General features: G+C 41.0%; 1 protein-coding gene across 1 annotated transcript; it reads right to left on the bottom strand.

Moving 5' to 3' along the window:
- Positions 1 to 2,212: 2,212 nt before the first annotated feature.
- On the bottom strand, positions 2,213 to 13,268 carry ATP6V0E1 (ATPase H+ transporting V0 subunit e1). Its single transcript, XM_067305023.1, has 4 exons — positions 13,079 to 13,268; positions 11,013 to 11,060; positions 5,636 to 5,763; positions 2,213 to 2,744 (listed from the first exon to the last, which is right to left on the bottom strand). The coding sequence occupies exons 1-3, from the start codon at positions 13,180 to 13,182 to the stop codon at positions 5,670 to 5,672; spliced, it is 246 nt and encodes an 81-aa protein (XP_067161124.1). The 5' UTR covers positions 13,183 to 13,268; the 3' UTR covers positions 2,213 to 2,744; positions 5,636 to 5,669.
- Positions 13,269 to 14,493: the final 1,225 nt, after the last annotated feature.

The raw sequence follows: 14,493 nt of genomic DNA, 5'->3' as shown, positions 1-14,493 counted from the left end.
CAGAAGAGCGAACCGGCAGCCGCTTCCTCCTGCCCGGGCTTTTCGCCCCGGCGTTGCCTTCCCCGGTGCATCCCGGCAGCGCCCGGGCCGGGCCGCACGGAGAAGAAACCGCGGGCGGACACGCGAGCCACCTACCTGCGACACCCGACGTAAGTAGCGCTGCTGTCGTTCCCCACAGAGGGATGCAAACTTCTGTAAAATCTCCAGAGCGATTTCCACCGAGTGCCACAAATCCAAATATCTGAGTTTGACTTAAAGTTGCCAGTGTTTATAATTTTACATCTTCAAGACTTAGTGTGAAGTCAGTGCCTTAAAGCTTCCTGATTTTTACCTTGAAATACATAATTAATATCAAAATGCGTACGGAGATCAGACTGTTTCCCTTCACTTCCAGTCCTCCCCTCTCTTTCAAACATCAAGAAGCATTTCTAAAACATTTTTTCATTCTCTTCTGTTGCCACAAAGCAAGAGGACGCTGCTACAGGTTTGATACCTGCGTTGTTTGTTAAGCACCAGTGGCTGAATCTGTCTGCTCTGATTTCCTGCCATCATGCAAAATAAATAATAAAAACAAAACCCCCACAACCTAGAACAGTGTTAATTCTTGGCACTCATGTAATGGATAATTCTGTAATCATGGTGCAGACAGTGCGTCACACAACATTCAGCAAAACAGAAACAAAACATTATCCTTTATCTTCTTCAATTATGTTATTACCTGGTATCAATATATTTATGTTTCAGAGAAAATATTAAACATTCAGATAAAGAGAATTTCTTTAATCTGGAAAGCGCCTAAAACTGTGCATGTGGCTTGTTTGTCCAGGCTTTGCATAACCATTTGCATCGAATTCACCACAGGTGAAACATGCCCTTTGAACTTTGTTTGCTTTCTCCCATACCTTCTATAATGGGCAATAACTTGGAACCTAAAATAGAAAGTTTGTTAGAAAATTACATAACCGATATACTAATATCTATTTCTTTGCCAGTGGATGTTTTCTTTTCCTGTTTCCTTTCCAGTTTAGATGATCTATCACATTTACCCTATTTTTAAAAACAGTTGCACAGTCAAGATTCCCAAGGATATAAGAAAGCATTTCTCTTCCGTGTTATGTGAAGCATAACTTACCTTGCCCCTTCCCCCCTTTTAAAAGACTTTAAGCTTGTGTAAGTTCATTTGGATTACAATTTTCTTGTAAATTATTTGCCACATATAAAAACTTGTATACCACAGTGATGTATTGTCTATGTGAAAACACTACTCTCAGTAGTAGATAACTTGGAAAAAAAAGTACAATTTCCAGTCCCAACAGTTATCCTACTTGTTTACAGCAATGGAAGTGTTCTTATTTCTTCTGCAATTCACGCTACCTTTTTTTCAATTACTGCAAGTTATAGCCTTTTGTCAGGATCTGAGTTTCTTTGACAGTGCTGAATACTATCCCACTAAACAAGTTAGCAATGCTATCCAAAAGGAAAAAGGGGAAAATGAACTGCTCCATTAGAGCCTGGTACATAACAATAATAAGGCACAGTTATACAGAACTAGAGAAATAACTGCAGTTTATGTGGACATGATTTAAGGAGGTAAGAAAGTACACATGATTCATGTGTATGAGATAGAATTTATATGCTTTGAAGTTATTCCTTAGCAAATGATTTCTTTTTTAAACTGTTACTAGATTCATTCCTGCCCCTGGAGACTCAGCTGATATTGAGGAGCCTCAGCTAGTTTTCATCTCTGGCCTACACTGTCCTGTGCTTTATCAGCTCTGTGATTCCACGAAGCATCAGACAGCGTAAAATAGTTGTTTCCTTTTCAATTTGCTTCTTACTGTCTCTATCTGTATCCTCCAAAACAGCCGGGGGCAAATCAATCTCCTATCAGGATCACTATTTATGCCTCATTCAAACTAGTCATGTCATCTGTGCTCCTCTCTAATATCAGATAGCGAGAAGTTCATGGGGAAGAGATTCTCAAGTTTAGCACTCACTTCCGCCCACAGACCTTTCAGCAATTTTGTTACTATTTCAGAACCACCTGAGAGATCTTGATATGGGCAGCACGTGTTATCATCTCATTACACCATTGGACTGTATCACAGTTTATCTGCATCATCTAAGTTTCTTTAGCTCAGGTCTGGCTAACTATTGTTTGATTAAAACCACAGAAGAGCACATCATAACTGTTACACATGGCACAAGAACATTTTGTATAAAGCGGAGGATTAGTTTTATTTCCAGGTATGAGAAATTTAAGACCAAATTTCCCAAGGATACAACTCATTTTAAAAAATAAATGCCATCAACATGTGGCAGCATTGTTTCTCCTCTCCTCATACAGTTCCATTGCACACATTTTTTTTTCAAGTGCAGTCAAACAGAACAGGGGTGAACAGCCCAGCAGACAACCTAGGATCTCTAAGATCTATAGTACTCATATAGAGTGTGCAAAGTGAACAAAGATGACTCCACGTATCCATAAAAAACTTAGAAATTTCCATCTCACTGGCAGTTCATTAATAGAAAAAAATGTACAGAACAGGAATTATAAATTGTATTAGGCACAGTGTTAAAGGTTATAGTAGGAAAATAGGAAAAAAATATAGGGCTTTGAACAAGCCATTTTGAAGCAAAATACAAACATTAAGGCATTAAAGCAGGCTTGGTATCCAACCAGCTATGTTAAGGGCATCTTTGGATCAGTGGAGTTTTTCATCTGGAAGAAATCTCTTCTTTACCTGCAAAGCAAGAAGCAATTTAAATTATTCCTTTCCATTGAGGCAGATTACTAATTAAAGACTTGGTTGTTGAGTTAACCACAACTATTTCCATTCCACAAACACACTGAGAAATGTTGAAGAACTGAGGAGAATTCATCTATATGGAGCTTTAAGAGTAATTTCTTCTCAGAATGTAATTTCCGAAGTTACTGCAAGTAGTTTTAGTTACATTATAAGTTGGTAGAACAAGCGTTCAACAAGAAAGTTTTAAAGTTTTAACTATTTTTAGTGTAACAGCATCCAGTCATCTGGATGATGGCCCTTCTCGTGCTTGGCATGAAGGCAGTTCCTGGTCTCAGAACACACACTGTAAGTGACACATTTAAGGATACCAGCAGCTGTTAGATCACATTGATTAAAAGAGGCTAAAACCCCTATTTACCACAGCTACAGAAATTTGCATGTTCTGAGAACTAGAACGTCTGTAATATCCATACTGCTCTCCAAGCCATTAACTTGATTATATAGACAAGTCATCATTATTTTAATTAGAGGGACACTGAACAGTGACCAAACAGAAAGACCAAACATCTGTAATTTTGCACAGATCAATCAAGCCAGCACCTGCAGAAGCTCCTCTCCTGTCAACTAAAACGCAATAACTGTCTGGGTGCATTTTCAGCCTGTTCCACTGGTAAAGTAAAATCAGTTTGCTTAGACTATCTTCATTTTTAAATAGTATCTCTCAAATCTGAGAGTTAGTATTTCATTCTCTTTAACTCTTTGCATTCTGTCCATGGTAATCCATCCAAACCTCAATTGAAAGAGAAAACTGGAGGAAAAACATACAAGCAAAGCATAGTGCATCTACCCTGAGCTCTGGAAAAGCACATCTTAAAGGCAGAAAATACTTGGTCAAACAAGTAATGGTAGCTGTATTTATGAGATACTGTGCAATGCCAGAGAGATCTCCTAACTCTTTCAGATGGAGACTAACTCACAGCTCCTGTCTAGTAAGAAATTCAGCAGGAGGCTCTCAGTGCCTAGGTGCGCAGTAGTGAAAAAGGACACGAGAGCCTCATCCAGGTAGCTAGCTTCCTGCAACTAGGCTCACTCAGCATTACAGGAGTACTTCAAACAAGATTGTGGAGAATCATATGTACTGTAATAGCATATTCCTATCTAAAGACAAGAAAGAACATAACATCCGACCATGACATTTGAGCATTATGCAATTTAAAAACAAAACAAAAAACCCCACCCCCTTTCTTTTCCTGAAGATGAGAACTGTCATTTTCTTCCAAAATTAAGTCAATAAAATCAGATCAAAGGTTAAAATAAAAATTGCTTCATATAACACAATAATGTGTGCTATACACAACTTGAATTCTCCATTAATAAGTTAGTTAACTAATAGCTCCTCACATAAAATTCCTGGCCATCCCATAATGCATCAGTTCCCTCTTCTCCTCAGTCCAAATTTACCACAAATCCTCTGGAAATCCCTTCTCCGATTCTTTTAGCAGCCTCCTAGAGAGCAAGAGCCATTTCTCATCTCCAGTTTGTTCTTGCTAGTAGCAGCATATAGTTCATTTGTCAGGCAGAAGTAAGCCCAATTTTTATATCTAAGTCATCCACCCATCCAGATAACTACATTTCAGTTTCAGATCCCAGACAACTGAATTATCCCGTGGGATTCAGGGATCTATATGCCCCCCTACCAGAATACAGTGGTCTCCTCGTCTCTGTTTCTGCTAACTAATTACCTGTCTACACACAAGAGCAGTAAAAATCCACCTTGGAAGTCCACCTTGACTGTCTTGCCTAATTACAGGCCTCTACTTGAAGCAGGGTCAAGTTTACCTTTGGCTTCTGCTTGCTGCTTAAAAAAATAAGAGACACGCCACAGGCTGACACTACCATAGTTCAGAGTAAGCCTACTTTGCAACCATGGAGCTTTGCTTCAGGGTGACAGCTCATGATGCTTTACAGCCAGCAACTGAGCTATATAAAGTCAACTGTCATCTGTCTGCTGCTATTGGACTTTTCTAAACAGAAGTTACAGTAATAAGAGCAAGGGGAATATGATTAAACGTAAAAGATACAAAACAGGTAAAAAAGAAACTCAGTGTTTTGCATATCTACCCTTCATTTGAACCTGCAGCTCCAAATCCAGCCCTTGCACAGACACCTGAAGTCATCATGCTACTCCTAGTATAGAATTTATATTTTTGCTGCTCACGTCAAAAAGCCTGTCTAAAGTATTGCAACAACAGCATTCTAGTAGCACTAGCCAGAGAACAACCATCAGGGTCATCTATGCTTAAAGTTACACATAGACTATTGTTAAAAAAAACCAAAATACATTCATCTGCAAGTTAGGCATCAGTGCTATACACTGACAGGAGATACAGAACCACTAATTCTAGTCCCTGCGCTCACTTCCCAGATGAATGAAGGCAACTGTACTTTGCCTTGGACATCTGGACAGTTCTTGGATAAAACGGTGGAAGGCTGAAGAAAGAGGCTTAGCAATTGTTAAAGATCAGAATACCCACTTATGCTAGCTGTTAAAAGAAGAAAAAAGAAAAATCAAATCCTCTATCCCCCAAGTATTACTTTTTTGGGTAGGAAGAATAAACATTTTTTTCCTACAACACTTGCTTACTGAAAGCACAAACAGTAGCACATGACAGCAGAGGCAGCTAGCTGTACAACAGGTCAGTCCAAGCTTTCATGGTATCCAATCAGGCTTAACATCCAGAAGTCTTTTTTGTTGCAGCCCATAGGAAGATGGCTTTACGTTCCAAAACTGCAAGTGGTTCTGAACCTACTGCTTTTACACAACAGTTCAAGCTCTCCTGAACCTTTAACATACCAAATATATTTATAAATCAGGTTATACTCACCTAATCAATAAATTGCAGCAGAGGACAGACATCCTTAAGGCCAGTGAGATTTAAGATACCAGATTGTTTCATTGCTTAACTGCGGCCCAAAGAGAGGGTTGAGTTGAGCCAGAATCGCAATCAGCCAACTGCAAGACAACCCCCCAGCCCAAAAGAGAGAATATCAGCCAAATTACACAGCTTATTATATAGGGAGGGCTCGTCCAGAACACAGGTACTATCAAAAAGGAAAAGAGCATATCTAGGAAGGTCTACTATCAAATCCGAATCTTGCTCAAGCTCATACACAGGGACTGGATACCAGCATTGAAGTTCTGGTACCGTATCATTCTGCAGCTGGGAATAATAATTTGTCCTCGATTTAAATCAACACTGTCAGAACCACCTGACAGCATTTCTTTGGCACATTTTTCCTTTGGAAGGGACATGTTTTTGAGACATATGAAACTCGGGTATTTGTGGGCTCAGAAGACAGAAATATAAATGAGAGGGTCCTTTTCTTAATGCCTACAAAGCATCCTTTAAACAAATGAGAAAGGTCTCCAAGAAACAGTGTCTCTTATTTGCTGTCATTTTCAGCGTATGATAGCCTCCCCTTGCAGACCAGGTATAATTTTCATATGAGCTTGAACAAAAGTGGTTTTAAAACTGGAGCAGAGGTCAGAGAAACAGGGGTCTGAAGCAAAAGGGTACGAAACAACAACAAAAATCAATATGACAACAAACCCCAGACCATCATCATCGGCCTCTCATCAGAACAGCTGACAAACTAACCCTGCAGAAGCCACAGCCAGAACAAGAGGAATGTAGTTTGTGGAAAATATCCAGGAAAGCTAAACAGAAATAAATATTCCACTGTTAAAAATTTCAGAAAAAAACATGGATGCTTCCATGGATTTAAATCTATGTAAAATACTAACTATATAAACATATTTAGTGAACACACTGGCTCATCCATCTGCTATTTCTAGAATGCTTTGTAAGGAGGAGAAGAAGCAGAGCAGCTTTGTAACGGGAGCTGCCACAAATGTATCAGAGTGCTTAGGCAGTCATGGAAAATTCCACACAAACCTGGATGCTTTGACCAGCAAACGAAGTGCAGGTCAACTGCAAAATGGCTACGACAGCCATAGGCAAAAGATGCGGGTCAGACTAAATTTAAAAAGGACTTTTCCTTTTTTCTTTTTTTCTTTTTTTAACAAATATTTGTTTTCAATGCCACTTTCAGTTTTGCTCGAAGTAGGATTCTAGTTAGACTCAAGTGTTGTGCCTACAGCAGTCTATCAACCATGTGAGCCTTGAACTCTAATATTCACAGTGTGCATCAACAAATGAAACTAATTCTGAAATATGTATCAGATTCCACAAAGCGACTAAAACATCAACAGGACACCAACAAGAATAACTGATAACCCTTAAGTTGATGTGCTTTTATTTTGCTATCCAAAGTGAGGACAAAGTAATTTGAAATCATATGTTAATCTTTATGTTAAATTTGCTTAAGGTAGAAGCAAAATAGCTCTTTTAAAAATCCCATGAAATCTATTTTGCAAGGGTTAGTTTTCAGATACCAAGGCGGATAAAAGGGGTACCAGAGCACTGTACCATCTGCCTTTAACATCCTGAACTAACCGGAGTGGGAGGAGGACAGGAACACTAAAAACCTGTTAAAGCACAGTATTCTCTTTCCCACTGTACAGAAGGAAGGAATTCCATGCACAAATATCTCACCTCCCTGTGCTTCCTAAGATCAGACCCAGCATGGCTGTGAAATAAATGAGCTGCAAGCACATTCAAAATATTGATGTGCCCCAGCTGTATAACCGTGCTTTAGACAAATACTGTGCTGTTTTCAAAAGCTATTTGTTGGGACCGTGCTGGATACCCAGCTTCTGAACCGCAGTGGCATTACAGGTCAATACTTCCTCCTCCCTGCACTGCTAGGGCCTAATAATTAAAGCAGTAGTTAGGCACTGAACTGTATAACTCCCTTGCCTTCAAGATAAGTCATGAAAAAGCTTCCCCCACACATTTTGCTTAATCAATGCCACTTTATACAATAATCTACCATGAAAACGTGAAACAAAATGGGACACAAAGTAAAACAAAGCAAGCCTCTACATCCAATGTGTAATATTGCAGAGTTGCTAAAATCAGGTATGGCATTCAAGCCACCCACGGGTCCTTAAATTCTACCGGATACCAGTTGCAACAGTTAGTGTTAATTATCCAGCTCACACAAGGAAATTAAAGTCCCTTATGTTCTACCAGGAAGATTTTAAAAGGTCTTTCTGCTGTAACTGCCATCTGTCTCTATGCTGCATGTTACAAATTAAGGTCCTGCTATCTGTTTAAATGTCAAATTGGGCAACCATATTTTAATCCATTTAGAATTAGTGGCAAATTATACTATTTTTCAAACATGCTGTCTTCTGTTAAGAATAATATGGTACTGTTTCATGAGCTGCTTTTTAAACAGCAAAATAGATTTAGGCTTTGACAGTACCTTACCAAAATGGTATAACCTAGAATTTCTGTAGAAGCCTTAACTCCCCACACTTTGCCTTATATCCTGTTAGGTTCCTGAGGCTTGCATATTCTCCTTGAAAAGGCTGCTGGTACAATATTTGTATACAAATGATGCACTTATCTATGCAAAAATTTCCCACAGAACAACCAAATTAACATCACGTAATCAATACGGTTATTCAAGATGAACACTATTAAATCTAAACACAGAAGAAACAGGTTTATGTTCAAACGTCACTGACCATTTAAATTTGAATTAATTAGCATAAACTCAGTTTGATGCAAACTGATTTGGCAGCCAAGTGGTGTTTAATAAAAACAGGAAATTCGTTTTTTGTTTCCATCAGAAGGCTAACAAAAAGCATGAAAGTAGGTCTAGCTACTAGAGCTCTACAGAACTCTACAAAGAGGTAGATGAACAGCACCAGCCACCTACTAAGGACACACAAGTGCTAAGACCGTACCTGTGACAATGCAACAACAGATTATTTTAACCCTAACATTGTATCCAACAAAGAATCCCCAGAATCCATTATTTTGGGCTTCCATCAAGACTGGTATACGTTCTGTACACAATTCTTGAAGACACAATCACTGTATGATGAGGCAAGTTCTATCTTTGAACATCAGACAAAAAACCTCTTTGTTGTATTCTCGAAAGTGAACCTATAGATGTAGTTTATGTGGCTGAACATGATTCTTGAGCTTAAGACTTACTGAAGAGTCTGCTTTTTCTTTTTTCAACATGTAATCGGACAAAGCCAAAGGCAATAATGAAAATGAGCTACAGCCCACATGATTAAGTATGAGAAAAGAGAAGCATCCACTCACTGGACATGCAAAAACCAGATTATAAATCATTTTAGTGACCACTAGATTTATAACAGACCTGTTTCAGTACAAAAATTGCAACTTACAGGTGAAATACCACTGTACTTTTGAAGAGTTCAAAGCACTCAGTCAAACTTAAGGAAGTCCATAATAAATATATTCCACATTTTAATCCAGAGGATTCTGAGAATGCTACATGGCCTCGACATCAAGGAAACTATCCATCCTCAAACAATTAAAAAAAGTCCCTAAGCTTAAAGTATATTGGAAGAGTAGGACATTAAAGTTCTTTTGCATCCTATTTTAACAGAAGTAATGAAAACTCTTTTAAACTTAAAACACCGCCCCCGCCCCCCTGTCCCCCCACCTAACTGTAACCTAAGTGCAGTAACTTAGTGAAAGAAAGTATCCAGCTGCCCTTTGCTACCCAAGCATTTGGAACCTAGCATGAGCTTGGGCTGCTACATAGTTTATTTGCAGGAAGGAGACCTTCACAGCATTGAGTTCCTGCATTTCAATCCCAAATTCAAGCTGCTGGCACTATAAACTCTTCTCTAGTTTCTGCATCTATTCAGCAAAACATAATATATATTTAAGCTGTTAAATTTACCTAACACAAAAAGAAAGTGCTTAGCCTTTCATTTAAAAACTGTCACATTTGAGAAAATTATTTTCATATCTAAGAAATAAAAAAAAAAGAACTAAATTTGCTACACTTTAACAAGTTATCCAGAAGGATGACTTCAAGACTTCACATGTCAAACATCCGAAACTAAAAGTATGCCTCAACTGTATAAAACCTGAATATCACATTACTAAACTGAATCAAACCTGCATAAGCCTGTGCCACAGGCCAACCCAAGATGGAGCCACACAGGTTTTTCCTGAAACAGGACAACACTGGAAACCCGGTTTTTAGCTGCCAGTTCCTAAGAATTAGAGTCTCAATATTTGAGATGCATCTCCCTAAGCATTCATATTAAGCTCCTTGGAATAGTATAAATAATGCCTAAATATTAAGGAATTTTACTATTGTACTAAGTATTTGTACTATTCAAGTGGAATTCTGGATAATGATTTTATTACAAGTTACCCCAAAAGATCTAACCAGGCTTTTATCAATTTACTCTCCACAGCAAATTCCTTCCAAACACCTTTTAAGTTATTTCTGCATAGCACTTTCTTTGGTAATATCAGTCCCTATGGTTTTTCAGAAGGACAGAAAAAAATCTAAAGAAATAAGTATGCATTCTGTTGCAGACTCCAGCTACAGCTGGCTCACCTCTTGATTAAAAAAAAAAAAAAAGGTATGAGAAGTGCCTTGACAAGTCATTTTGTTATTTCTACTAATTCTCCTACAGAATAAAGGCAGCCTCAAAGCATATTGCGCACATTTAAACAGGAACAGCCTTAATATGTCAAAGCATCACGAGACTGTCACAGACATTACCTGGCACATATACATATATCTCACATACAGAACATTTTCATCTCCTACTCTAACAGATTTCAAGATTGCATCCAAAGGGACCAAACTAAGAAAAGCAAAGCCTGTCAGTAGCCTTAAACTAGTTATTACCTTAGAAATAAATGCAAGAGTGTAAAGAAAGGAAGAAAAAAAAAAAAAAAGATGTCATTGCCCGACTGTGAATCAGCAAAATTTTAGAATCAACAAACCGTTATTATATTTGTGAGTGAATAAGCTAGTCAACTGGAAAGTAATAATGGAAGGTCAATATAGAGTACTACTCAAGAATATATTTCAGAGGACAAGAGGAATTCAGGTTCTACTTGAATGCTGTATCCACCAACAGGAAAATATTTTCTACAGTGGGTTGAAGTTTTTTTTCTAGAACCAAAAATTCTAAGGGCTGTCAAAGAACACCATGTTTCTAAATCTCTGTGACACATTTGAAAAGCTTCCTCCTACATGTCTTGAGAATATAAAAAGGACCTTTTGATTATAGCAAAACTAGCTGTGCCTTGATTAACAGGTAAAGATGATATTTATACTTACAACAGGTAGCAACAAACAGCACATGTCACCAGCATTGTGTTGATAACACTGCAAAAAGAAAGAGACAGCTGATTAGGTGTCATGTTATGACTGACCACAAGATACATAGAAAAAAATTCCAAGAACAAGTTCAACTTCAGTCATATGCAAGGTGACTCAAGATGGATGTTCTAACTCATTCCAGCTGAGTAAGTGACAGAGGCACAGCTCAGACTCTGCAAAGAACTGGCATGGCTTCTGCAAGTAAGAATACAGCAGTACAGCCATATTTAACAAAACCACTCTGAAGAGGAGTAAAATCTTATGTAACAAACATCCTTTCTCCATTTCACAAACATTTCTATGTGCAAATTAGTGAACTACTAAGGCTGGATATTCGACTGTAATACTAACGCTAAGCAATGAACGTTTTCTCCATTTGCAAAACTCTGCTTACAAAAGTTTTCAGTGTCAAGATATTTTATATTGTGAATGAGGGTTTTGTAAATTCAATACAAAATAAAATCTCAAGGTCTCATGAAACAAAACTGTAGGAGAAGAGTTTCCTTTCTTGTGACAGAGAAACCATAGCTTAGCTGGAAAGGAGGGGAAGAAAAAAAATTAAGCAGCTCTTCAAATTGAAAGTGGTAAAACTGCAGCTATACAAACAAAGGATTTTTTAAACGGAAGGAAAGGAAATTAGATTCTCTAACAATGAGCGATCTGTGCAGCTCAAGGAACTTAGTAGCAAACTGGAGTTTTTGGAGTTTTTTTTCTTGTTTGATTATAGAATGAAATCTCTCTGTATATGTTCCCCTCAAGCTGAATAAGAAAAACCTCAAGCTAAGTCACTAACGTCTAATCTTTCTGCAACATAGATAAACCTCTTTCCCCCCCCCCCTTGTACAAGTGCACCTTGTCAGCTTTCAAATGAATGCTACAAAGCTAAACATGTGCAGTAGTCTAAGAATTCCAAAGTATGTTTCCAGGACTCTCTGCAAAGGAGGAAGTTTTAACCTATGCAAGGCAAATTCTTAGGGCAGTTAAAACTTGCACTGGTGTCTTTTGTTACAGAATGGAAAAAAAAAAAAGAAGCTATTCAAGACCAGGAGCTTTTTTGTTGTTTTGTTTTTTAAAGAAGAAAAAGATGAGAAGTGAACAAACTACCCAACATTACTATAGACATACTACAGAATCAGAAAACAGCAGTGCTCTACTCATATTTGTTAAACAATCAAATTTTGGGAGAACTAGAGAACATCTATTAGTGACCCTTCTTCACTTTCCACATATTTAAGGAGAGGTCTGGAAGATATATTTCCAAGATACAGCTGAGGTCAGACAAGGTTTCAGGCACATAAAAACCACTTCAGTTTTGAAATTGAAGCAGTAAATGTCAGAGCTAAATAAAAGCTGAGGGGGATTGCTCCAAGCTTAGATAAATGTCTAAGCTGATACCAGCTGAGTAGAAAGGCATATCAGAGAGGGGAAGAGAAAGCAAGAGGCAATTATCTTGTAGAGGAAAGAAAAAGACAAAAACTCGTCTCCTTTTTACTTCACTAGCTACAATCACTGAAGGAAAACTCTCTGCTTAGATGTCCTGCTGTTGTCCTTAGGCCAGCACGGCTGCGAGGCCGCTAACGTGCGCTTAAACACGGAACGGGGAGGACCGACAGCAGCGCGCTCGCAGCCTCTTCCGATGGGAAGCTAGAGGGGGGTGGAATAAGTTAGAAGAGGTCAAGGTCGAGGAAAAGGAGAAGGAAGCCGTTATTATGCAAGCGGCACCCGGAGCCGCGGGCAGCCTGCAGGGCCCGAGGGAGACCCCGATCCGGCAGCCGGGGCCGCCGCTCTGCGCTCCGGGCCTGGCCGGCGGAGGCGGCGGCCCTGGGGCCTGGCGCAGGGCGCCGCGCACGGAGGGGAGCTCGGGCCGGCGGCAGCCGCGAGGCCGCTCCCGCAAGGGCGCCGCGCCCCCCGGCCAGGCCGCGCCGCGGCCTCCCGCCGCTGCCGCCGCCACCGGGGGCTGCGGGGAGACGGGCAGGGCCCCGCCGACCCCCGGCGAGCGGCCGCGGCCTCCCCCGGTCACTCACCCGCGGTTGGGCCCCTTCGGCACGAGCCACGGCAGGACGCCGCCGACCACCCCCCAGAAAACGCTCATGACGAGGATGGGCACCGTCAGGCCACCGTACGCCATGGCCGGGCTCGCCGAGGAGGCGGAAAGCTGCTCGGTGCGGCGCGACGCGGCACGGCGCCCCCCCCGCCGCTTCCTCCCGGCCCGCCGCAGCGCCCCGCCCACCAACCAGCGCCCGCCAACCAGCGCCCGCCACGTTGCCGCAGCCCTGGGCCACGCGGGCGGCGCCGCACCACGCCGCGTGACGCGCGCGCACGGTTGGGGCGAGGCGGTCCGCCCTCAGGCCCCGCCCCCCGCAGGTCAGGCCCCGCCCCCGCGCGCTCGGCGCTGTACAGGGCGCGCCCCTCCGCGCAGCGCAGCCGCCAGCGCTGCCCGCGCGCCCCCCCCCCGCGACAGCCCCCCCCCCCCCGGTGAAGCCCCCTCTCAGCTCCCGCGCTCGTTTCTGCCCGGCTAGGCCAAGCGCTCTGGGGATTTTCTCTCAACCGCAGCAGCACGGCTGCTCTGCGCAGCTGCAGGCTTTCACATGAATGGACTGACTGTCGCTTACGAAAAGCAAGCTTTTGGGGGCAATGCTCTTGCCCCTCCAAGGCTGGGTTTCAGCTTAGCAAAAAAAACTGGAAAAATCTAGAAGACTCCCGCGGGAGAGACTATTTAATACTCATACAATGCATTTGCTCAAAGCCTGAAAATGTTTGGGGGGAAATAACTGAAGTGAACCCCTACGACTTTCCTCAGTACGTCGGCTCACCTGAGGCAAAAGGAAACGCTCAGTAAGCAGCATGTGTGCACGCATGCACTGAGAGGGGTAAGAGCTCTGAACATGCATAAAAGAAACCATATCTGAACCCAGCATTATAAAGCAGCTGTCACAGTACTACCTATAAATGACTTCGAAAGTTCAAATGTAGTTTTCCCTGATTCTCAGCATCTCATCTTCTAGACTGCACTGTTTTCTCAGGCAGGAGCTGAATTTCTTTCCCTATATATCAGCAATTAGAAAGAAAGTCATCCACTAAGCCAGTAAATTCACTTAATTGCAGGGCTGTTTTCAACATGCTGTGGCAGCTTTCAATTACATATTTATATTGCTTACAGAAAAGCTCATCCAAAGCAGCGTTAACAGCAGAACTGAGACTCCCTTCACTCCTACCCTTTTCAAAAACAGACAACTCTACTCCAAAAGCATGGGTGAAGTAAGCCTACTTTCCTCAACTGCTAGCATTAATGCAGAAGACTCAGGCACTACACAGCAAACTCAATGGAAATGTGCTTGGACACAGAATGTCTGCTGAACCTCTGACGTATCATCTTTTACTTTCAAATTAGATATGTGAAAAAACATAATTTATTCCAAAACAAAGATTCACCACCTTA

Source organism: Apteryx mantelli, chromosome 14 (assembly GCF_036417845.1).
Source record: "Apteryx mantelli isolate bAptMan1 chromosome 14, bAptMan1.hap1, whole genome shotgun sequence".
Classification (NCBI taxonomy): Eukaryota; Metazoa; Chordata; class Aves; order Apterygiformes; family Apterygidae; genus Apteryx; species Apteryx mantelli.
This window is presented reverse-complemented; position numbering and strand designations above follow the sequence as displayed.

Excerpts from the sequence above, each read along its gene's own strand:
- ATP6V0E1 (XM_067305023.1), bottom strand. The coding sequence starts at position 13,182 with ATGGCGTACGGTGGCCTGACGGTGCCCATCCTCGTCATGAGCGTTTTC. Across the intron at positions 11,061-13,078 it reads CCGAAGGGGCCCAACCGCGG|TGTTATCAACACAATGCTGG; the intron begins GTGAGTGACCGG and ends TTCTTTTTGCAG. Across the intron at positions 5,764-11,012 it reads GCTGTTTGTTGCTACCTGTT|TTGGCTGATTGCGATTCTGG; the intron begins GTAAGTATAAAT and ends GTTGTCTTGCAG.